At 53.2% G+C, this 24,550-nt stretch overlaps 1 protein-coding gene across 8 annotated transcripts in view; it reads right to left on the bottom strand.

Moving 5' to 3' along the window:
• Positions 1-19,527, bottom strand: part of ZNF185 (zinc finger protein 185 with LIM domain) — a 29,781-nt gene extending 10,254 nt beyond the window's left edge. For 6 of the 8 annotated variants that reach the window (XM_088062740.1, XM_088062745.1, XM_014256380.2 and 3 more), the window contains exons 1-21: positions 19,012-19,280; positions 13,717-13,778; positions 13,325-13,460; positions 12,705-12,764; positions 11,352-11,390; positions 11,060-11,134; positions 10,525-10,593; positions 9,530-9,610; positions 8,287-8,370; positions 7,419-7,457; positions 6,831-6,914; positions 5,204-5,281; positions 4,417-4,497; positions 3,953-4,021; positions 3,426-3,497; positions 3,185-3,229; positions 2,799-2,882; positions 1,593-1,676; positions 1,140-1,223; positions 884-991; positions 87-179 (exon numbers count right to left, since the gene is read on the bottom strand). In XM_088062740.1, the coding sequence (XP_087918866.1) occupies positions 87-179; positions 884-991; positions 1,140-1,223; positions 1,593-1,676; positions 2,799-2,882; positions 3,185-3,229; positions 3,426-3,497; positions 3,953-4,021; positions 4,417-4,497; positions 5,204-5,281; positions 6,831-6,914; positions 7,419-7,457; positions 8,287-8,370; positions 9,530-9,610; positions 10,525-10,593; positions 11,060-11,134; positions 11,352-11,390; positions 12,705-12,764; positions 13,325-13,460; positions 13,717-13,741 (1,490 nt within the window). In that variant the 5' untranslated portion in view covers positions 13,742-13,778; positions 19,012-19,280. Of the gene's footprint in view, positions 1-86; positions 180-883; positions 992-1,139; positions 1,224-1,592; positions 1,677-2,798; positions 2,883-3,184; positions 3,230-3,425; positions 3,498-3,952; positions 4,022-4,416; positions 4,498-5,203; positions 5,282-6,830; positions 6,915-7,418; positions 7,458-8,286; positions 8,371-9,529; positions 9,611-10,524; positions 10,594-11,059; positions 11,135-11,351; positions 11,391-12,704; positions 12,765-13,324; positions 13,461-13,716; positions 13,779-19,011; positions 19,281-19,479 lie in introns of those variants that run through there. The other 2 variants (XM_088062741.1, XM_088062744.1) reach the window with 2 other exon arrangements.
• Between the last annotated feature and the right edge of the window lie 5,023 nt (positions 19,528-24,550).

The raw sequence follows: 24,550 nt of genomic DNA, 5'->3' as shown, positions 1-24,550 counted from the left end.
CCCAACCACGGCACCTTTAGTGCCTCCCCCAGAGCTCCCTGCACCAAATTCCCCACCAGGAAAAGCAGCCCCATTATTTCTCTTGCCTTCCTGCCGTGGTTTCCTCCCTCTGCACGCAGGATGACATTCCCACATCCCTGTCCCTGCTGCCAGCAGTGTCCTGGGAGCACAGCTCAGGCCTGGGGAGAGGAACACTCTGGTCACCCCCTGACTCCAAGGTGCTCTCACTGACACACCTGGGAGGGAGCCCAGTTTCACCAAGAGCCTCAGCTCTTCCAATTCAGGTGGAAAATATGGACAAAAGAAAGGAAACCAGTCCATAAAGTCCTTCCATGTGCACACCCAGCCCTGAGTGGGGAAGTTCAAAACCAGACCATGATGTCTAATGCCAAATTTTGTTGCTCTCCCTTTATTTATCTCTCCCTGGAGACCCAAATTTAAAGTCTAGGAAGCAGCTCCAGCTGGACAGGATTTGATGGCTCCAGCCAAGGAGGATATTTCCTCCCAGATTTTCCTGTAAAACCGTGGTGAAAGGTTCATCCAGCAGAAGCAGCACTAGAATCAGGCACAAAAAGGTCGCAGGTTGCACTAGGGGAGGCTTAGGTTGGATATTGGGAAAAAATTCTGCATGGAAAGGATTGTAAAGGCCTGGAAACGTTCAGGAAATGAGTGGATGTGGCACCTGGGGACATGAATTGGTGCTGAACATGGTGATGGTGCTGGCTGACCCTTGGACTTGATCCCAAAGGTCTTTTCCAGCTTCAACAATTCCTTGTTCTATGGAAAGGAGAACCTGGGGGGATATTTATCAGCAGGGGATGAGATACCCAAGGAATGACCCTCATCCCACAGGAGAAGCTGGGGGGAATATCCCATTCCTTACCCGGCCCTGCTGGGCTCAGTGGGATCCTTCAGCCTGGGGGGCTCTGGGGGGGCGTCATGGCCAGGAGCTCCTTGGCCCCTCTCACTGAGGCTGGATGAGTGCAGGAACCTAAACCAGAGAGCCAGGAGTGGGAAAATCCATGCTGGGATGGGCAGACACCCATTCCCTGGAGAGGAGCGGGCTGGGAGCAGCTGGAGAGCCATTCCAAACATCCCAAATCACCAGTCCCAAACCTCCCAGTCCCCCCAGTGCTCACCTTGTCTCATCCCAGTAGGGCTGGTGGTGGGATGGGCCCTCAGGATTCGTGGAGCTGCTCCTCTCCTCATAGCCCAGGACAGACCTGGAAAGCAACACCCATCACATCCCTAAAAAGTGGATCCTGGCCCTGCTCTGCTTTTCTCCAGGACTCTCCATGACCCTGGATCCAGCTGCTTCCAGCTCCGTGCTGCTGCTGCTGCATCCCTGGATTATCAGGGAATGAAAAGGGACTGACTGAACCCCACGGAGAACACGAGAGGAGGAAAAACCTGTCTGGTCTCAAAGGAGATGGAGGGGGATACAACACAAAGCTCTTGGTTTATTTCAGTTTCAGTTGTCTCCATCCTTGGGATAAAAGCGGGATGAGGAGCCTCTTTCTGTGCCTGCCCATTCAGGTTTCCCTTAATCCTCAGGATTATTCCTGCACCCATTAAATTCACCCCACTCTTACCTTTTAAAGGAATATTCTGTGTCCTCGATGTGCACAGGGGTTCTCTCAGTGGCACGAAAAGGGACATCAGACTGCAAGGGTGACCTGGCAAAAAAACCCAGGGAATTTAGAGCTTCCAAAAGTTCCCAGGGGATCTGTATGGAACAGCAACGCTGCACTTTGTATCAGCCCAGGAAACAGGAAAGAAGTGTCTAAGAGAACTGATTTTCCCTCAGAAAAAAACATTTTCCATCCTAACCAAGAGGAGGAGAGGCTGGTGGGGGAACTGGGGTGATTACTGGGATTCAATTCCCACACATCTCCATACAGGAATTTCCTGTCCTGTCCCAGGATGGAGCACCTGGACAAAGCACAACATGGATGACTTTGGAGAAGACATTCCCACATCCCCAGCAGCAGCTCCAGGCAGTGGCACCCTCCTCACCTCAGCTCAGGGGGCTGAATTCATTTCCTAGGATCCAGGAATCATGGAATGGTTTGGGTTGGAAGGACCTTAAAGCCCATCCAGTGCCACCCCTGCCATGGGCAGGGACACCTTCCACTATCCCAAGCTGCTCTGAGCCCCAGTGTCCAACCTGGCCCTGAAATCTGCTCACCTCAAGGCCTTTGTTGTGCCAAGACATGGAAATGAATCCCAGAATAATGGACAAGGGAGGGAAGCAGCTCCAGGGAGCTCAGTGCTGCCAACAGCAGCAATTCCCCCCTGACCCCCCACCTCTGGCAATGCCAGGGGACCAAAGGCTCTAAAACCGTGTGGGATGGAGGCACTAAAGGCAGTGCTGAAGCTGCTGGATCTGCTCCCAGAGCCCCTGAGGCTGGAAAACCCCTCTGGCATCATCAAATCCAAGCTGTGCCCGATGCCCACCTTGTCCCCAGCCCAGAGCTCTGGGTGCCACCTCCAGCCCTTCCTCGCACACCTCCAGGGATGGGCACTCCAACCCTCCCTGGGCAGCCCCTGCCAAGGCCTGAGAACCCTTTCCAGGAAGAAATTCCTCCTGAATTCTGCTCCTCTGGGAAGAAGTTGTGTAACAGTGAATGGAAGATGCCGTTCCCGCTGTTTACCCACGCAGGATTTTCCTTTCCCAGCTGCTTTGTTGCCCAGTTTGGATCCTAATCCCAGCTCTGCTCTGGACAGGTTGTTTATTCCCAGCCCAGCTCCCTCTGGAAGCAGAGGGTGCCAGCCCCAGCCCCCGTGCAGGGTCACACCTGGTGTCACCCAGGGAGGGCTCGGATGGACGGAGCAGCTTCTCCGGAGCATCCCCAGCTCTGTCCCAGGAACCAGAGCTGCACCTGCGAGAGAAGGGGGTTGGTCCCAGCAGGAAGCTCAGCAAGAGGAGGACACCAAGGAGGAAGAACATCCACCACGAGGTTTTCCTGGCTCTGGTGGAACAGCTTTTCCTCCCTCCTGCTTAGCTCTGGGAATTTCCTGAAGGGCTGAGCCCCAAATCCAACCCGCTCGTCCTCGTGTGAGGAAAGCAGCTGGAAGATCCCAGGCCTTTGGAGTTCCTGGGTCAGACCCACAGGGCAGTCCCAGGTCAGGAGAAACACCCCCAGCCCTAAAATGAAGGAGAAAAAGGGAATTTTCCACTTACTCTGGTCGGTAAAACCCGTTATTGGCTTCTGTGTGCTCAGGAAATCTGGAAAAGAGAGACACAACTTGAGCCACGTTCTGCAGTCACTTTCCCCATGCACTTCACAGAGGAGAGAGCAGCTCTACAAAGCCCAGATGGAATCTGCTTTTCCACCAGTAAATATCCATGCCAAGATTCCAGCCAGCTCCAGAAGAGGGTTTTGTGGATTGTGCAGTGCCCAGGAATCCCACAGTGGCTCTACCTTCCATTCGTGGCTCTGGGGGTTCCTTCATCCCATGGGAACCTCTCAGGCTTTTCCTTCGGAGCTTTGTCACTAGGAAAAGGAAAATTCCAGTGAAAATGGGACCTGTCAGCCTTTGTAAGGTATCACCCTGGAGAAATGTGCAGATATTTGTTTGGGGAACACAATGGGGCTAAATGTCTCCATCAGGATGGGCAGGGCTGCATTCCCCAGGGCGCTGGGCCAGGCTGCAGGTCACGGATCACGGAACCACGGACCAGCACCAGCAGCGGCCACCAAGGACCAGCAGAGCCCTCGGAGGTGGGACAGTTCTGGGGAAGGGCAGGGGAGGCAAAGGGAGCAGCAAAATCCAAAATGCAGGGAGGAGAATCCCAGAGGAGAGGGGGAAGAGAGGAGATCTCTGGCAGGCTGCAGCTTTGCCAGCAGGTGCTGCTCTTGGAGTGCAGCCCAGGGCTGGCAGCAGCAGCAGGGAGCTGCTGTTCCCCAGCAAATCCTTGGTCCAGCAGCATCCCCTGCCCATTCCTTACCCATCCCCACGCTGGGACACCGTTCCCACGGAGAGTTTCCCATCCAGGGCCTGTCTGTCCTCACCATTCCTGCAGGGAAAACAGCAGGAGCGTGAGGGAGGGAGACGAGGAGCCACAGGAGCTGCACAGAGCGGCGCTGCGAGGGAGCTACGAACAGGGCAGGAAGAGGGGAGGAAAAATCAAAGGGAAAACCATCAGCTGAGCCGATGGAAAGGGCTGCAGGTTTGGATTCACATTCCCAGCACGGAGCTGGGAAATGCTCAAACTGTGGGAAGCCCTCGGCTTCCATCTGGGAACGTTTCCTCCCGGATGGTTTTGCCCCTTGCCTGGAATTCCCTGTGTGGAGTTTGCTGTTCTGTGCTGCTCCTGGAGGATTTTGTGTCTCCAGGGGATGCCCCAGGCAGGGATGGATTCCCCATCCTGCTCTGAGGGATCCTGAGGCCACTGCAGGGCTCCACACCCACCTGACTTCAGCAGAAGTGGAGATTTTCCCCGAGGTGTCACTCAGGGATGGGGATGTTTGGCTCCTGCTGCCTGGTTTGGGGCTGCAAGGGAGGAAAAAGGACAAAATTGTCATTCCTGGTCAAAGCAGCTCCAACTGCAGCAAATCTGCCCTGCACCGGAGTGTTCCTGATGGGAATGAAGAAAATGGGAATGAATCATCATCACCCTTCTCGATCCACTCCCTGGCAAAGTCATCTTCTCAGGAGCGAGTTTTAAATTCAAAGCACTGATTTTGCCAGGAATTTCCACTTTCTGCAGTGACACACCAGTAAAAGCAGCAGGACAAGGGCAGCTGTCCTTTTGGAGCTGTTTCTTGCGCTGTTTGCAGCGAGAACTATTCCACCTTTTCTATCCTCCAGGCATGGATTCAGTCAAAAACACCAGAAAACAACAGGAAATTATTCCCTTACTCCTGTTTGGCAAGAGAGGGTTCAGCTGGAAGGGGCTTGGAGCACCCTGGGGTAGTGGAAGGTGGGACTGGATGGGCTTTAAGGTCCTTCCAATCCAAACCATCCCAGGATTCTGCATTTGGGATTTTTTCCTTTTGGGTTTTGAGCCCTTGCGTCGGGATATTGTCAGACACGGATTTCAGCCATAAAACCTTTATGGAGAGCAGTCTGCACCCAGGAAAGGTTTCCCATGGAAAGGTGGATTTGGTTCCTCCCCTTTCCCAGAGCGGTGCCCACAGAGGTCTCTGACCTTCAGCCCAAGCTGTCCCACCCACCCTGGCTGTGCTGGAACTCTCACCTGGAGGGAGACGCTGCTGCTGCTGCCTTTGGCTCATCCCAGGAAGATCCAGGGCTGGTTTTTCTTAGCCCATTAGCACTGACAAAAAAAAAAACCCACAAAAACAATTATAAATTAATATAAAGAAATATAGTATTTTAAAATTATTTCTATTTTAGTAAATATTTTAATTTTTATCTTCTATTATTTATTCATTTATATAATAATAAATAATATAACATATACAACGTATAACAATATATAATAATTTATTGTTGCTATCATTCATATTTTATTACTTTAATTATGAATATTATTAAGAGTATATTTACATTATTGATGTAATAATATTATTGTATTTATGTTTATTAATATTTTATTATTTATATATAGAATGTATATAAACATAGACCAATAAACATAAATAAAATAATTAGAAACAAAATAATTAGAAACAAAATAATTAGAAACAAAATAATTAGAAACAAAATAATTAGAAACAAAATAATTAGAAACAAAATAACAAAAATAAAATAATTAAAAATAATTAAAAATAAAATAATCAAAAATAAAATAATTAAAAATAATTAAAAATAAAATAATCAAAAACAAATAACAAAAACTAAATAACAGAAACAAATAACAGAAACAAATAACAGAAACAAATAACAGAAACAAATAACAGAAACAAATAACAGAAACAAATAACAGAAACAAATAACAGAAACAAATAACAGAAACAAATAACAAAAACTAAATAACAAAAACTAAATAACAAAAACTAAATAACAGAAACAAATAACAGAAACAAATAACAGAAACAAATAACAGAAACAAATAACAGAAACAAATAACAGAAACAAATAACAGAAATAAATAACAGAAATAAATAACAGAAATAAATAACAGAAATAAATAACAGAAATAAATAACAGAAACAAATAACAGAAATAAAATAAAATAAAAAAATTAAAAAATAATAAAATAAAATAAAATAAATAAAGAATAAAAAATAAAAAAAATAAAAAAATAAAAATAAAAATAAAAATAAAAATAAATAAAAAAATAAAAATAAATAAAAAAAGAAATAAAAAATAAAAAATAAAAATAAAAAATAAAATAAAAAAATAAAAAAATAAAATAAAAAATAAATAAAATAAAATAAAATAATAAAATAAAAAATAAAATAAAAAATAAAATAAAAAAATAAAATAAAATAAATAAAATAAAAAATAAAAAATAAAATAAAACCTAAAAAAAAATAAAAAATAAATAAAATTAAAAAAAAAAATAAAAAAAATAAAAAAATTAAAAAAATAAAAATAAAAATAAAAATAAAAATAAAAATAAAATAACATTAACCCAGGTGTCTTTTAGGAGCTTTTCCCACGGGAGCAGAACTGCTGCTTTGTGCCCAGAGCTCCTGCGTTGGTGCCTGAGCAGTGTCCCTGTGCTCTGTGGCACTGCTGTCGCTCACATCTGCCTTTCTGCTGGAATACTCGGGTTTAGTGACCGATTTTTCCCCGTTTATCCCAGCGGGAGCCGTTTCCATCCCCAGGGTTTCCCCTGCTCTGCAAACCCTGCAGGCCTGGCTGTGTTTGTGCAGCTGATAAATGCAGTTATCCCAGGGCTGGAATATCCATCCCACCTGCTGCTGTCCGGAGCAAAGCTGGATGGAGCCGGCACAGTCGGGCTCCTCCTCTGCTGTCCTTCCTCCTCTTCTATCTCAATCCTTTCCACAGGGAGAGAGAGACACGTGCCACATCATTTCCTCTGGTCCTGCAGCTCTCCAGGCAGTTTATCCCTGTTTTCCCTGTTTCCTGAGCAGGCTGTTCCTGCTGCTCCTGCTGAGCATCCCAAGGGGCAGAATGCAGCCAGGTCAGCGGGACTTTTCCAAGCAGCATCAGCTGAGTTCCTGGGTTCCAGAGGGAGCCCTGGGCACCTTTCCCTGTGCCCTGCCTGGGGAGCCTTCTCCTGGCTGGCTGGAGCAGCTTCCCAGCAAACAGGAGAGCTGGGACTCAATCTCCCCAGTTTCGGGTTGCCCAGAACCCAAAGCACCCTCAGGATTGCATTCCCAGCATTTCCAACACCGCTTCTCCCCAAAAACACCCAGCGGGATCCAACCCCCAGCATTCCTTTTCCAAGGAATTGTTCTTCCTGTGCCGTGAAACTCCCGGGATCTGCTGTCCCAGCCTGGCACACGCAGCCAGCCCCAGCAGGGCTCCCCAGCACCCACCTCTTGGCAAACAGGGCTGGGAATTCCTGAGTTGGGCTCCTGCGGAGGAAGGATTAAGGGGCAGTTAAAGGATTGGAGGGAAAGGCACTCCCTGGGCAGGGGCAGAGCCACCAGGACCCCACCCCAGGTCCTGTCACCCCTCTGGGCAGAGCTGGCCCCAACCAGGGCGGGCACAGCTGGGCAAGCTCCCAATGAAATAATCCAACAAAACCTCGGAGAGCAGCTGGAGGACTAAGGCTGAAAATGGGACTCTTGATTCCCTTAGGGAATTAGGGACTCCCATGGTTTTCTGGAAATTTCATCCCTCTCGAGAGGGAATACTTGGAGGATCTCCCAGTTCTGCAGAAACCTGCAGATCCCATGGAATGATTTGGGCTGGAAGGGATCTTAAAAGATTTTCCAGTCCCACCCCCTGCCATGGCAGGGACAGCTCCCACTGTCCCAGGCTGCTCCAGCCCCAGTGTCCAACCTGGCCTGGGACATTCCAGGGATCCAGGGGCAGCCCCAGCTGCTCTGGGCACCTGTGCCAGGGCCTGCCCACCCTGCCAGGAACAATTCCTGCCCCATATCCCATCCAGCCCTGTCCTCTGGCACTGGGAGCCATTCCCTGTGTCCTGTCCCTCCCTTCCTTGTCCCCAGTCCCTCTCCAGCTCTCCTGGAGCCCCTTCAGGCCCTGGCAGGAGCTCTGAGCTCTCTCTGGACCCTTCTCCTCTCCAGGTGAGCCCCCCCAGCTCTCTCTTAGCAGGGAAGGAGCTCCAGCCCTCGCAGCACCTTTGTGGCCTGTCCTTGGCTGCTGTGCTGGGGAGGTTCCCTTCACCTCCAGCCCCCCTTCCCTGGCTGCTGCCCCATTCCCACCTCTGGAACTCACCCGTTGCTCTTCTTGGCGGCGGACAGGACGTAGGCGCGCTCCCGGCCGGCCGAGCGCCGCAGGACGCTGTTGGCAGCCTCAGTCCTGGAGGGGAGGGAGGCAGGAAGGGAAGGGGTCACATCCTGCTCATCCTGGCACTCCCAGCTGGCTGGAGCCTTGGATGAGTGAGGAATAACCCACTGGAGACTGGGGCTAACCCTGGCAGGGCTCCTGCTCTCTGGGGAGCAGATTTCATGGAATCATGGAATGGCTCAGGTTGGAAAACACCTTTAAAACCATCTGGGCCGAGCATCAACCAGCACGACCACCCTGGTCACCACTGAGCCACGTCCTCAAGTGCCACAGGGTTTCCAGACACTTCCAGGGATGGGGACTCCACCACTGGAGCAGCTGTGCCAGGGCTGGACAATCCCTCGCAGAGCTGGACTGCTGCTCTATTGGATTCCACGGACAGAAGAATGGGGTGTGGCTCTGTGGCTGACACCTCCACGGAGTGTCCCATGGGAGAAGGGATCACTCCCAGGGATCCTGGACCTGCCCACCCTGCCGGGGAACAATTCCTGCCCAGTATCCCGTCCAGCCCTGCCCTCTGGCCATTCCCTGTGCCCTGTCCCTCCACCCCTTACCCAAAGCCCCTCTCCAGCCCTTGAGTGGTTGGACCCCGGGGGACAGTGACCAAGTTTTCCTTTGTCCAGGTCTTGTGGCTGAGGAAAAGAGTCCTCGGAAACTCCATCAAAGGCTGCAGCCAGAGAGACCGGCCCTGTTCCCATCCCTGTCCTGTGCCCCTGGATCCCTGGAAGTGTCCCAGGCCAGGCTGGGCAGGGCTCGGAGCAGCCTGGGACAGCGGGAAGCGCCCCTGCCCATGGGACATGAGGAGCTCTGAGGTCTCTTCCACCCAAACCATTCCGGGATGATTCTCTGAGCCTATTCCCGCCCGGAGAAGGACAGCCCTGCTGGGAGAGCAGGGGGAGCTGGGTTCCCTGCTGGCTGTGTGTGCACATTCCCGTTTCCCGGGGCATCCCGCGGGTTCCCTGCCCGCTGCCGGGTTAATTGGGCCGCGCTGTCAGGCCGCATCTCGTCAGGCGCTGAATCCCGCTCTGTTGGGAGCGCGGTGGCCCGTGTTTCCTGGAGAAACCACGGCTCCCCTTGGATCTCACCCAGCCCTGCTCCATGCCCGCATCCAGCACCCCTCCAGGATGGAGCACAGCTTGTCACTGTCCCTGCAGGCGCCTCCAGGCCTCACCTCTTCTTGTGCTCGTCCGGGGAAAAAGGCGCGTCCTCCTCGTCCGCATCCACGGATTTCTGCCGGACGTTGTACGGAGCTCTGGGATGGGGAGGGAAGGGAGAGCCAGGTCAGGGAATCGCTGCTGTGCCTGGGGCAGAGGCTGCAGGAGCCAGAGGTGAATCCAAGGGATCGGTTCAGACCCTGGAAGACGCCTGTATTTTCCACAGGGGTGCACGTTTCCCTGTAGGAGTTTTTCCCTCAGTCCAGAGGCCCCAAGCCCATTTTGGATCAGAGCCATGCTCTGGGACACGAGAAGCTGGGCAGGAAATGCCCACAGTGCTGCTCTGCCACGGGCATCCCCCTTTCTCCAGGCTTCAGGAACGCTCCAAACCTGCAGAATTCCAGGCTGCACCCTCCACTCCTTCCTGCTGCTAAAATCCCCTCACACCAAGGTCGGTGCCAGCTCAAGGGGCTCCTCCTGGCCCACGGAGACCCGGGAACTATCACCCTGAAACTGGAGCCTTCTGATTGTTGAGAACATTGTTTATTTTCTTTGTTATTTTCCTTTTTCATTGTTTAAAATATTGTTCATTTTCTCTGTTCATTTTTCTTTTTTTAAAGAAGAAAGGGTGAGATGTCTCCCTGAAAACCACACCTTCCGATAATGTTTTCATAGTTTTAGTTCCTTTCCCATGAAAGTTCTATAAACATAAGTTATTTATCACATTCCTTCTAAGAAACATCTTTTGATGGATGCTCCACATGAGCAGTGTGATTGGGAAGGTGGTAACTTAATTATCCCATCCCTGGCCATTGTTGAGAATCTATAAATATTGGAGTCAGAAAAATAAAGTTACTTCTTTTCCTGTCACACCACTGAGATGTGTTGAGGTGAATCATTCCGTGTCCTTTAGGGACAGGGAACCCCTGGAATTCCCAGTGGAAGCTCCCAGGGTGTTCCCAGGGCTCGCCCTGAGCAGGGACGGCAGGAGCTGCTCCCTTGGCACACTCACAGTTTCTTGTAGTCCTCCGTGGTCATCCTGTAGCCCGAGGGGGAGCGGCTCTGGCCCTTCAGGGCAGTGCTGGGGGGACACAAAGCACACCTGGGAATGTGACCTGACCTTCCCTTCCCACCTCCCTCCCCTTCTGCAGGAAGGGGGAAACCAGCGTCACCCCAGATCTGACCTGTGAGAATCAAACGTGAGCGCCTCGCACAAGACAGGTTAAAAAACCCTCCAAAAATCCCATCAAAACCATCAAAGCCAAGCATTCCAGCTTGCATTTTCCCCCCTGCTCCAAACCAGTTCCCAAATTAGCCCCAAGCCCGTGAGCTCTCCCAGAGCCAGCTGTGCTGAGGAAAACAGGGAGTTTGACACCCGCTCTTTTCCCGTGTCTGTGAAATGCACAGCCAGACCTTCCAGCATTTCGTAGGGATTTGGGAGAGCTCTGGAAACCCACGAGCACCAGCACAGCAAGGGGATGGCTGGAAACGAGAGTTGAAAATCTCCTTTTCATGAAGGGGGAGAAGGCAGGGGGACACTCTCGTACTTTTTCTGTGCTTGGCTGGAAGGTGAAGAATCCGGCACGGACGAGCTCTTGTCGATGGTCCTGGTGAAAACCCCCCTGGGGAGGGAAGGAACACCTTGAGTTTTTGGCTGGAAAATGTTTGGAGCCAAGCTCAAAGCAGCAGGACTGGCTGGAATATTGGCTAAATGTTGGCTGGGATGGCCCCAGCTCACAGAACCCAGGAGGGAACATTTTCACTCCCTCGTTTTGTGTTTTTGCTCCTGATCCAGTTCTCCTCCCCCTGCAGCCCGGGTCGTTCCCGTTCCAAACCCACCTGATGAGGTATCCGGGCTGGGCCTTGGGGACAGAGCACCTGTGCAAAGGACAGACAGCAGGGAGTTAAAAACACGGGGAAACAACAGCAGCAGCACCAAAACCTCCGGGACTGAGGGGGAAAGTCCTCGTGGATGTCAAAGCAAAACTCCAGCTAAGCAGGCCTGCAGGGATCCCACAGCTGGATTGAGCCTGGAGGGATGCTTTAAAATTAATTATCATCACAACAGGCTCTAGAAAGGATTTTTTTAATAGGGAAAGTGAAATTTAGAGCCAGCCAATTAATATTAGTAATAATAATAATAATAATAACAATAATAACAATAATAATAATAACAATAACAATAAATTAAAATAAAATTGACTAAAACAAAATCAGTAAAATATTTTCATTATTATTTAAATATTAAATCAAATTATATACTTATTTGTATATAATAGATAAATATTATAAAAAATTAACTTCTATAAATATATATGATACATAGCTACACTAAATATGAATGATTTAATTTATTTTCATTTTATAGATAATATATTTAAAATATATATTTTTATTTATTTTAGATTTTAAAATTTTAATTTAATTAATTTAAAATATTTTTAATTTTTATTTTATATAAAAATATATATTTATTAATCAATTTATTTAATTAATATTAAAGCACTGTCGGGCTCCTCCTCTGCTGTCCTTCCTCCTATCTCAATCTTTCCTATAAATACGTATTTATCAATCAATTTCCTATAAATATGTATTCATCAATCAATTTATTTAATGTTTTAAATTTAAGATATAGAAGTACATAAAGGTAATTAGGAGTTTAAGGTATAAGAAGCAGCTCTGTGTGTCATTGTATGATCGGTTAAGAATGCACTGTGGTGGAGATGTGTAAAGCAAAATAATTAGTTATTGGTATGAAAGTTGAAACATTCTTCTGTAGCATTAGTTTATTGGCTAAATAACCTTTAAAGAACCTTGTGACCCAGAGTCTTGTGAGACTGACTAAGAACATCTGGTGAATGAGGTGAGGATGAACTCATTCCTTCAGGAGACCACAAAAGAAGAATAAATCACGTTTTGAAACGTCTCCCAGCGGCCCCATCTCTCATGAAACCCCGATTCCCTGGTGCTCTGAAGCCCTGGGGAGCCGAGGGGCTGCTCCAGCACAGCGCTGATGTCCCTCCCCAGCCCCAGCGCCTCGGAGGCTCCGTTCCTCCGAAGGAAAGCCATCCCTCCATCCCTCTGCACCTCTGGGGAACCAACCCAGCCCCGCCCCAAGGCGAGGGGGGCACAGCGAGAGCCTCCCGACCCCGGGAACAGCAGGGAAGGAGTGGGATGGGCCCCAGGAATTACCTGTCCTGCTGGGGAGCCGCAGCTTTGGGGGCTGTGGATCCACCACCAGCCTGTCCAGACCTGAGGGAACGGGAAACACAAAAAAGGGCTCAACTGATTGCTCATCTCCAAACCATGATGGGTTTGGAGAGAGCAGGAAGAGAAGAGGGATTTGGGATTGGGTTTGTTCCCCAGGAAAGAGGAGCTGGAGCAGGCTGGTGTTCCCTGGAACTGTGAGACATCCAGGGAAATGTTTGGTCTCCTGCCTGTTCCATCCTAAACTCCATCCATCCTGCCCCGAGTTTGTCACTCCGAGGTGCTGAAGCTCAATCTGGCTTCACAAAACTCCGGAGCTCTCCTGAGGCTCCCGATCCATCCATGCTGCAGAATTCCAGCTCCAGCAGAAGACATTTGTCTGAGCTTCTCCCCACCCTGCATTCATCAGGAACAAAGAGGAGCAGCAATTCCTTTGGCAGTGCCACTGCCTGGCACCACGGGGACCCCACAACTTGTCCCAGCACATCCTGTGCAGCTGGAGGTGTCTGGAGAACCCGGAGCACAGGGTGGGATCAGTGATCCTGATGGGATCCTCCTCCAGCTCAGGGAGTGCTGGTGAGGGAAGGGGAAGGAAATGTTCTTACAGGGGGCTGCTCTTCTCCTCGTCCGAGTCGGAGTTGTGGTGCTGGATCCAGCTCTTGTCCCCCCGCAGGGTGGTGCGAACCTTCATCTGCCGGATGATCCTGCGGCGATCCTCGTCCGAGGGCGGGATCAGCCCTCCTGGGGGAACAGGAGAGGGAGGGAAGGACTCCCAGCATCCCGGGGCAGATGGGATCCACCCCTCTCTGTCAGATCCCAGCGCTGGGTGACGCTTCCAGCGGCTCCGATGGAAGCTGGAGACCATCCAGAGCTCGGGATCTGCATCCCGCTGGATCACAGGGTCACACAGAGTTCCCACGCCTGTCCCAGCAGAGACACCCCAGCAGCTCCAGCTGGCCAGAGGAGACCGAGGAAAACCGGGAGAGGAAGGAATTACCTTTGGCAACACCCAGGGACATCATGGTCTCGGCAGCACCTTCCCCTTCAGCCAAAAACCCCCTGGAAGAAATGGAAAAGGGAATAAGCAAAACATCAGTTGTGCCATAAAAGCAATTCCAGGCTATTTAATATGGAAAAGGGAGCTGGAGCCTTGTTTGGATGTCAATGTCCGAGAGCTCTGGGGCAGAGCCCAGCCCAGCACACTCCGTGGGGTCCCTGCCTCGGCTCTGGAGTTTGAAAGCGGCTCCAGCACCACAAACTCCTCTCCCATCCCTGGCAGGGAGCGATCCCATGGATCACAGTTGATCCCATGGATCACAGCTGAACCCATGGATCACAGCTGATCCCATGGATCACAGCTGATCCCACGGATCACAGCTGATCCCACGGATCACAGCTGATCCCATGGATCACAGTTGATCCCATGGATCACAGCTGATCCCATGGATCACAGCTGAACCCATGGATCACAGCTGAACCCATGGATCACAGCTGAACGAGGGAACACCTCCAGCTGTGCCCAAGGCCGTGGCCCTGAGGGGGTGACCTGTCCCTGCCCACCCATCCCTTCCCCGAGGGGTGCAGGCACAGCCACACCAACTCCTCCCCCAGAAATTCTTCCAGTGCCTGAAATCAGCAGCCCCTCAGTCGGGAAGGATCCTGCTTTCCGTGGAAAGCTCTCACCCAGCTCTGATTACCCCGCAGGACATGAAACACTTGCTGTTCTTCCCAAGCCGATGGGAGCTCCCCTGCCCTGCCAGCCACCCTCCTCTCTGAAGGCTCAGCTGGGATTTGGAGGTGTTAGTAAGAAGTTGCCAGCGTTTGTAGGACACTCGGGGTAAAGCCCCTTCGTGCCTCGCAGCACCTCGCTCTCCTTGTGCTTCGGGACGAGCTGGATCCCAGCCCTGAGGACTGAAGGAATGCCCTGGGAGGAGGAGGCAGAGCTGCTCAGATCCCATAAATCCACCTTTCCTGGGAGCACCTCGGGTGCCTTTAGACTCCTGAGCTGTCCATGCAGCCACTGAGAACAGGTCCCAGGTCCTGCTCCCCGTTTTTTGCTTCCTGGCCCTGGGGTGGGATGCCCCAAGCTCCACACTCACTTTTCCACGCTGATCCCTGTCTCAGCTGGACCCTTTTGGGATGGGAACCCCCAGGCCCCGCTGCTGCCTTCCCTGCCCGTGCAAGGCCTTGGTGGCACTGGATGACCTTGAAGGTCCTTTCCAGCCTCGATGGCTCTGGGATTCCTGGATGAGGAATTCCTCACACAAAGGGCACCCACAGATGCCAACCTGGGCCCTCACCAGGGTCATTTCCCTCAGCCCAAAGCCCACGTGGCATCGCTTGTGCGCCCAGTTCCGACGTGATCCTGGTCCTGTGGTGATCCGGGTCCCACCCGAGGTGATCCAGCAGCGGCTCCAGGCTCTGCTCCCCCAGCTGAGCCCATCCTGGAGCCCCCAAGGATCTGTGCCGTGCTCCCCTGCCCCGGGCACCAGCACAGAGCTCCTCTCCCCCGGGAGCTGGGCACCAAGGGAGGCTCGGCCCGTGACCCGAAGGCCCCCGGCTGCAAACAGCACCCAGGGCAGTCACGCGGAAAAATCTCCTGCTTTGAGGATAATTGATGCCTGCTCTGACCTTCACCAGCCTCAAATTAAAATGTATTTAAAGCTTGCAAGAGGTTTGAAGCTCCTTCCTGTGAGCCTCCTCGAGCCTGCTGGGATTTTGGCCTCCAGGCCTCTCTTCCGCTTCCATGTGGAAGTTGGGAATTGGATGCTCAGCAGGTCCAGCCTGGCTTTTGGAAACCCACGGGCAGGAGAGCAGGGGGAGAAGGCTTCTCCTTCTTCCTTTGGCAGATCCAGACCTGGCATTGCCTCCTGGGAGGGCACAGCCTCGAGTTTCGCTGCACCAGCCACGGCACACAATGCAAACCTTGTCCTGCTGTGCCCTGATGGCACCTGACACCTGATCTGCTGGGAAGGGACGGCACCGTGCTGGAAGGAACCCTGCCAGATCCACGTTAACCCTGCCAGATCCACGTTAAATCCTGCCAGATCCACGTTAACCCTGCCAGATCCACGTTAACCCTGCCAGATCCACGTTAACCCTGCCAGATCCACGTTAAATCCTGCCAGATCCACGTTAAATCCTGCCAGATCCACGTTAAATCCTGCCAGATCCACGTTAAATCCTGCCAGATCCACGTTAAATCCTGCCAGATCCATGTTAACCCTGCCAGATCCACGTTAAATCCTGCCAGATCCACGTTAACCCTGCCAGATCCAAGTTCAAATCCTGCCAGATCCACATCAAATCCTGCCAGATCCACGTTAACCCCGCCAGATCCAAGTTAACCCCGCCAGATCCAAGTTAACCCCGCCAGATCCACATCAAACCCTGCCAGATCCACATCAAACCCTGCCAGATCCACATCAAACCCTGCCAGATCCACATCAAACCCTGCCAGATCCACGTTAACCCTGCCAGGTCCCCATCAAACCCCGCCAGATTGATGTTCCAGAATGGGAACTCCTCTCCCTGCACTTGGGGGGAAAGCTGGAATTCCACCTCAGGCTCCAGGCTGGGAACTCACAAACTGCACCTGAGGCTCTCATCCCACCTCCCGCACCCAGGGGCTCCGTGTTTGGAGGGGAAGGTTCCGAGGGAACCTCTGAAAATCCAGACCCAGCCCTGGTACAGATTCCCAGAGCAGCTGGGGCTGCCCCTGGATCCCTGGAATGTCCCAGGCCAGGCTGGATGGGTTTGGAGCAGCCTGGGACAGTGGGAGGTGTCCCTGCCATGGCAGGGGTGGCTCTGGATGTGCTTTAAGGTTCTCCCAGCCCATGGGATTCCATGATTTTAGACAACCTCAGCTGCTCTGAGGTACCAGTTTTTTATTCCTGCCTTTCCCTTTTTCCATGCAGGGATGTTTAACGCCGATGCTGTTCCATAAACACTGGGGATATTTAAGAAGCACCAGGAGATTTCTAAAGTCAAGCTATGAACAATCAGGAATTCAATAATTGAAACAGTCCAGGCAACCTTAAATCAAACCTTAAATCAAACCTTAAATCAAACCTTAAATCAAACCTTAAATCTTCTGGGTTTGTGCAACACAACAGCTCATGCCTGCCTGGTCCGTGAGCCAGAAGCACTCACAATCCCAGAATCCCTGAGGCTGGAAAAGTGCTCTGGGATCATCAAATTCCAGCAGTGTCCAATCCCCACCTTGTCCCCATCCTGGAGCCCTGAGTGTCACCTCCAGGGATGGGGAGTCCATCCCTCCCTGGGCAGCCCCTGCCATGGGGAAATTCCTGTCCATCCTGAAGCTCTGTCCTGACCCCACTGGAGGCTGCAGCAGGAGCTCTGAGGAGCCTCATCCCAGCACCACATTCCCTTGGGATCTCCCCTCCATCACCTCAGGACAGTGGAGGTCTCTTTTTCCCTGAACAAGGGGAAAAGGGATGAAAACCTGGAGTGGGGAATCCTGCCCAGACCTCACCAACGGGAGCAACGCAGACACGTTCCAAACAAAGCGTGGACAGCCGAAAACGCACAATCAGAATTTCCTTTCCTTCACTCACAGCCACTCATCCCACCAAAAAAATAAATAAAAAAATTCAAAGAATCAAATTTAAAGAAGCCAGGAAAGCGTGGCACAGACTCCCCGAGAGCAGCAGCCAGCCCTGCCCATCCCCAGGGATCATCCCAGAGCTCCCAGCAGGATCACCCCCAGCACAAAACCTCACCCCTGCTACTGCCAACAATTCCCTGCTCATTTTCGCCATCCTGGGCGTGCAGTTCCATTGCTCTAATTACATGGAATTAATTCCTAATTGCTCAGCTAATTTCTGGGTTTGAAAGGAAGGATGTGCAGGACGTTCACCACACCCACACACCGCTGACCTTGAGCCTTGATGTCCAGAGATGAAAGGAAAAAGGAAGGAAAAATGGGGTTTGTGTCTAAGGTGGAGCTTTGTGTTTGTGCCACTGACCCACAGACAGAGCAGGACAAAAGCTCCTTGAAGCCTCATCACATCACAGAGACACCACAAGGTTTTGCCAAGAAAACACTTTTTTTTTTTTTTGTAAAAAAAAGCCAAAATCTGCCACTTGTGGAAATTGGGACTTCCATTTAAGCCCTGGTAACTTTCTTTGGGAAGAAATACACTGGCTGGCTGGCTGGATGAATAAAATAAGCCGAGTTTCTAATAAAATAAATAAAACATCCCAAACAAAAGCTCCTGGTGAGGCTGGGGGGGAAGGACATCCCTGCTCCCCAGCCTGCCCGGGTGAACCCAGCTCATCCCCCGGCCTGGGCTCTGTCCTGGAGCAGGGGCTGGGACAGGGAATGACATTCCCGGGATGAAGCAAGGACAGAGGGAGGTGCTCTCTCCTCTGTGCCAGCTCTGCCACTCCTTCGCAAGGTGCTGATTTCACAGCGATTCAGGGAGAAACAAAACAAGGCAGAGCAGCAGAGAGGGAGAAATCTCTGCGTCCCACAGGAGGGAGGGAGGGGCTGGAGAGGCAGAAAGAGCCGGAGCTGCCCCAAACCTCTCTCCAGAGGCTGTCAGGGGTCACAGGCTGGGATTTTCCCGGCTCTCTGCCCACACCCACCCCTGTCCCAGGTAGGTCACACTGCCGTGCCCCCCGAACCCGGCCGGGAAAGGCTTTTGGGAGGATGCAGAGATGGGAGCTGAGCCCAGACAGGTGCGACAGAGCCCCAGAGCCGAACCCCAGCCGAGTTCTGCGGGGAGCCCATCCCTGCAGAGCTCACAGCCCCGCTTGGAGCCCCCAGCAACGGGGGGATTCATGGCGTGTCCCCCACAGGACAGCACAACCCTCCTCTTCCTCACCCTCCTCCTCTTCCTCACCCTCCTCCTCTTCCTCACCCTCCTCCTCTTCCTCACCCTCCTGGCAGGTGAAGAAGGATTTTTGGCGTGTCCCCCACAGGGATGCGCAGCCCTCCTGCTCCTCATCCTCCCGGCAGGTGAAACAAGAGGATTTTTGGCGTGTCCCTCACAGGACAGCGCAGCCCTCCTCCTCCTCACCCTCCTCTTCCTCAGCCCTCCCGGCAGGTGAAACAAGAAGATTCATGGCGTGTCCTTCACCGGACGGCGCAGCTCTCCTCTTCCTCACCCTCCTCCTCCTCCTCACCCTCCTGCTCTTCATCCTCCCGGCAGGTGAAACAAGAGGATTTACGGCATGTCCCTCACAGGACAGTACAGCCCTCCTCCTCTTCCTCCCCCTCCTCCTCCTCCTCGCCCTCCCGGAGGTGAAGGGAGGGTCCCGGCCGTACCTGCGCGTTTCCCCGGCTGCGGCTCCCGACGCGGATCTGTCCGGCCAGCGGCTGTGGCACAGCTGAGCCCGCACAGCTGAGCCCGCACAGCTGAGCCCGCACACCTGAGCCCGCACACCTGAGCCCGCACTGCTGAGCCCGCACACCTGAGCCCGCACAGCTCAGCCCGCACAGCTCAGCCCGCACACCTGAGCCCGCACACCTGAGCCCGCACAGCTCAGCCCGCACACCTGAGCCCGCACACCTGAGCCCGCACACCTGAGCCCTTCCCTGCCGAGAGGGCCGGCCCCGGGAGGCCAAGCCTTGTTTTGAGGAGGAGACTTTGGGTGTGTTTTGCCCTTCAGGGGAATCAAACAGGTTTCTCCATTCGGCGGCACGGGCTCCCCTCCCTGTAGGCTTCTCCTCTGCATTCCTGGCATTCTCCAGCGGCTGCCGCTGGCACAGCCCGGAGCAGCCCCCAGCGCTCACCCCGAATTCCTCCCGGTGCTGCTCGGGTACCGCTTTGGGGCGGTGGTACCCCGGGAGCGGGGCTGTAATTAGCCCTCGACACTGATTGTGTGTGCTCGGAGCTCATTAACGGGGCCCACAGGTGCGATAATCACACGGGAAATTGCCGCTCGTCCTCACTTTATTTCCCTTTCTAATTGCTCTGCTCACCGCTCGGGCCCGAGGGGCAGCTGTGGGGACAGCCTGGCACAGCCAGGGCCGGGGACAGGCTCTGTGCCCGTCCCTAAAGCCTGGCCCAGAGTTTAGGGCTGTCCTGGAGCCAGGGCTTCAGCCTGGCACTGCCCTGGGCTGGGAAGAGCAGGAGAATCCCAGGATGGTTTGGCTTGGGAGGGACCTTGAAGCCCATCCAGTGCCACCCCTGCCATGGCAGGGACACGTCCCACTGTCCCAGGTGCTCCAAGCCCTGTCCAGGGAACAATTCCTGCCCAATATCCCATCTAACACTGGGGAAGCCATTCCCTGTGTCCTGTCCCTCCATCCCTTGTCCCCAGTCCCTCTCCAGCTCTCCTGGAGCCCCTTCAGGCCCTGGAAGGGCTCTGAGCTCTCCCTGGAGCTTCTCCTCTCCAGGTGAACGTTCCCAGCTCTCCCAGCCTGGCTCCAGAGGGGCTCCAGGGCCTCCTCCAGCCCTGGGGGTGATGAAGTCCCCACCGAGCACCCAGCAGGGTCCCCTGTCCCCTGCTCCGCAATTCCAGCAGATTCCAGAATGCTGAACCTGTAGCAGCTGGAAAGGAAAGCTCCTGCTGTGTCCCTCGGGATCTGCTGTGGGATGATGGGCAAATATCCCATCCCATCCCATGGATCCCATCCCATGGATCCCATCCCATCCCATCCCATCCCATGGATCCCATCCCATCCCATCCCATCCCATCCCATGGATCCCATCCCATCCCATCCCATCCCATGGATCCCACCCCACCCCACCCCACTGGGATGTGCTGGAAAAGGGCCGATAACCCAGCCCTGGCTCCCAGCAGCACAGCCAGGATGATATCAGGGATTTTTACTCCAGCCCCAGATCTTCCTCTCCCATCTCCTGAGCCGGGCTCAGCTGAGCTTGGCTTTGTGGCTGCCGCTGATCCCGGCTCGATAAGCCGGGCTCTTCCCAGAGCCGCGCCCTGAGCTCTGGGGTGCCCAGCTCAGGGAAATGGGAGCTGCTTGAAGCCAGCTGGAAAAGCACAGCCCAGACCCTTCCCGGGAGAACATCCTCTGCTCCGGGGCTCCAGCTGACAGGGCAGCTTTATTTTCGGCAAGCCCTGAGTCATGCCAGGGTTTGCTGAAGGTTTGTCCGGGTTCTTCCCTGAAATAACAGTGAGTAAGAACCCGGCCTGGCCAGCCCTGCAGGAACAGGAGGTCCCAAAGCACGGCAGGGACACGCAGGGCTCTGGCTCTTCCGGCTGGGAACACGCAGTTCCACACTGAATGCTCAAAAACTGGGCAAAAAAACCCAAACAAATAAAAAATGGTGTTTGTTCTGAACAGCTCGATATCAGACCGAGAGGGATGGATGAGGAGCTCCCAAAGCAGCACCCTAGGAGGGCACTGCTGGTTGAGGAGATGCATTCCCACAGTGAGGACAGCAGGAAAGGGATTGGGATTCTGCCCCAGCACGGGAAGGACCTGGAGCTGCTGGAGAGAGCCCGGAGGGTGAGCAGAGGGATGGAGCAGCTCTGCTGGGAGAGCTGGGAATGCTCAACTGGAGAGGGGAAGCTTTGGGGTGACCTCAGGGTGGCCTTGGGGGGCCTGAAGGAGCTGAGAGCTTCACCAGAGGCTCGGGATAGACTCCAGGTCTCTGGCAGGGAGCTGTTCACAGGTGCAGGGTGCTCTGGGACACCAATCCTGGTCCCACCTGGAGCCCTGCCCACCTCTGGAGGAAACCTGAGTGTGCTGAAGTCAACAACACCAAAAGCTCTTCATACTCATCTGACCTGAGCAGAATCCTAGAGGGGAATTTTTCAGTTTTCCCACTGAATCTGGTTAAAATCTGAGAGGGTCTGGCTGGAAGCCCCACCCTGCAGGCCTGGCCCCCTCCTCAGCCACGAGCCAAGGCTCAGGTAAAGCTGTGCCTGAGCCCAGCCCAGAGCAGGAGCGGGGTCCTGTCCTCCATCCCAGCTCACAGCTTCTCCAGGGACACACACAGCACATGGGAGAGCAGGAATAAGAGCCTTTCCCCCCCAGCTCCAGTTAAATTATTATTGTTATAAAGTAAATTTCAGCCTGGAATAGCTGACTTTAGCAGGAAATGGGTTTCCATGGGATCTCCTCTCCAAGGAGAGCACCAAGACCCCTTTCTCATGAAGATGTCCCACAGCTGGCACGGATTGATCCTCGCTCTGCCACCTCCAGAGCAGCTGGGTGCTGACAGCTGTAAGCCCAGAGCTCAGGAACAGGAACCTGCTGTACCCTGGAAATCCAGGCAGCCGATATTTTGGGAAGGGGGTTCTACCAAACCATTCCCGTGGCAACGGTGCATCCTGCCCAGGGACACCCTCACGGCCCAGCCTGTGTCCGAGCAGCCACTGCACCATTTTTGGGATTTTCTGGTTGTGAGGAAGCCACGGAGCCCCCTGAAGAGCCCTGAGCTGGAACCTTTGCTGCTTCCCCGATACCGCTTTCTCCAGCCCCTCCCTGCTGCTGCAGGGGGAGGGCAGGTGAGTAACCCTGCAGTCCTGTGGGCTTGGCACAGGTGCCACCGAGCCCAGCGGAGCCCCAGCAGAGCCGGGATGAGTCGCAGGCTGTAAAACCACTACACCCTTTTGTTGCAGGGGAATCAAACTGGTTTTTCACGAGGCGTCGTTCCAGCGCCCTGCCAGAACGCCAGGCCTCACCTTCCTCATGGCGTTGTGTATCCCAAAGTATTCCCTGCTGGAATGCAGCAATCTCCCCGTGCTCAGGGACACGCCTGCACGCTGCTGGGGCTCAGCACTGACACAAAGTGGTGCTGTCAGCAGAGCCAGGGCACAGGCAGAGCTGTGGCACTGCCACCACAACGCCCCAAACGCGCTCTGATTTATCCTGAGCGGCTCAGCCAGCTCCCTGCAGGCTCCGGGGCAAACCAGCTGCTCTTCCCCCTGCCCTGACAGGGCCTGGCTTGCACCACTCTCCCCCCGTGGGCCTGGCACCAGCCTGGGGCTTGCACAAGCGGCGAAACTCGGAATCCATCCTGCTGGGAGCTGTGGGAGCGCCCTGCTGCTCCCTGCCTTCTGCACACAGGCCTTCAGCTTGACCTCCGTGTTTTCCACATTCTGCCCTGCCCAGGTGTGCAGTTTGGAGTCTCATATTCAGTGTCAGGGAGCTCCCTGCACAGAACAGGCAGACAAAACAATTTATTTTCTAGATTGATACCAAGGACAATCGTTACAAGTTTCATGTCTAAAAGCAGAAACAACTCTGGGCTGAGGAGAGAAACAAGAAGGATGGGACTTCAAAACCTGAAACTGTGACTGGACAATTAACCCTGCTATGCAGATGGACCAAAGCTTATAAAAATGTGAGCCCTGGTGAGCAGTTGTCCATTTTGGTCCATCTTGGGTGCAGCCCTGGCCAGGCTCTTGTGCTGCCCAAGGTGTGTCCTTTAGGGCCTTCCAATAAATCCCTGCTTTATTCTGAATTCTGTCCAGCCTTCTGTTCTGGGTCAGCCTTCTCCAGGCATCGACACAGTGGGGTAACAGGATGTACTGGGGTAGAAAACACCCCTTCCCCAGCTTCCCAAAACGCTGAGCTCCAGCCCTGCAGGATCCCTGGCTCTGCAGATCCCCCAGGGCGTGCAGGGTACAAACACCACACTGCTCTCACACCTCACTGCATCAAAATTTGGCTTGGAAGGGACCTTCAGGCCCATCTTGTGGGCAGGGACAGCTCCCAGTATCCCAGATTCTCCCAGCCCTGTCCAGCCTGGCCTGGGACACCTCCCGCACACCCCTGCAGTGCCCTCCGTGCCTTTCTGCTCCCTGGACACGCAGGGTCATTTCTCACCTGCTTTTATCCCTTTTTCCTCTTACCCATTTCCACCCTTTTCCCTCTCTGGAGGTGTGTCTGGGCCAGGGCTTCCCCCACATTCCGAGGCACAACCCTCCTGAGCAAGTCCCCTTTGCAATCTCTCTAAGAGGGGGAATGGAGGTTTTGGTTACCTCAGCTCCACCTGCAAAAGCACTTCTAATCCTCCCTCTCCTTTCTCCAGGATAAGCAACAGAAGATCTCTCTTTATCTCTCCCACTGCCAGAACCAGACTCAGCTCAGCAAAACGAGGAGCTGCAGCAAGGAGAGGCCAGGAGAGCAGAGAGAGGGAGATAAGGATTTGGATGAGAGTGCTCCAGGGAACTCTTTGAAGTGGTGGGGAAGCTCCTGTTGAGTCTCACTGGCAGGGACAGGCTGCACCTGCATTTGATCCCGGATTTTGGAATTGATAATGGCAATTTTGCTTCACAGCCTCTGCTGGCTGCTCTGACAGCTCTGGAGGGAAGAGTTATCCCTGCTCCCAGCAGGCCAGGAGCGCTGGCCAGTGCTGGCCCAAGCACCTGGCCACCCTTTGCTTCAAGAGCAAGCGAGGCCAAGCTTGGTAAAACCAGTTAATAAAAATTCCCAGGAAAAAAAGCCCCAGTGGGTTGTTTTGTTTTGTTTTTCCTCCCAGAAAACAGCCAGAAGTTACAATAAATTTAAATTTAATCAGACTAGAGCAGCACATTGGGGTTAAGGCTGGCTGTGCCTGAGGTTGTGGACGCCCCTGGAGCCCTGGGAGTGCCCCAGGCCAGGTTGGATGGGGCTTGGAGCAGCCTGGGACAGTGGAAGGTGTCCCTGGGGGTGGAATGGGATGAGCTTTAAGGTCCTTCCCAACCCAAACCATCCTGGGATTCCGTAATTCCGTGGCTGAGGCGCTTCCCATCCTTCTGAGATCTGAAGCACCAGAACTCCCAGGGAGCCAGGAATTTGCACAGGGGGGGAATTCCAGCTCTGACCTAAAGCCCTCATTTAAAACCAAACCAGAACTGAAGTGCTTGGAAAGATTAGAGGGCAGAGGACATTTAATACACAAGTC

The sequence above is a fragment of the Pseudopodoces humilis genome, chromosome 15, assembly GCF_049639895.1.
Source record: "Pseudopodoces humilis isolate 2021_Gansu_Grassland_sample_001 chromosome 15, ASM4963989v1, whole genome shotgun sequence".
Lineage (NCBI taxonomy): Eukaryota > Metazoa > Chordata > Aves > Passeriformes > Paridae > Pseudopodoces > Pseudopodoces humilis.
Note: the sequence above shows the minus strand (reverse complement) of the source record. Positions and strands in the feature narration are given on the sequence as shown.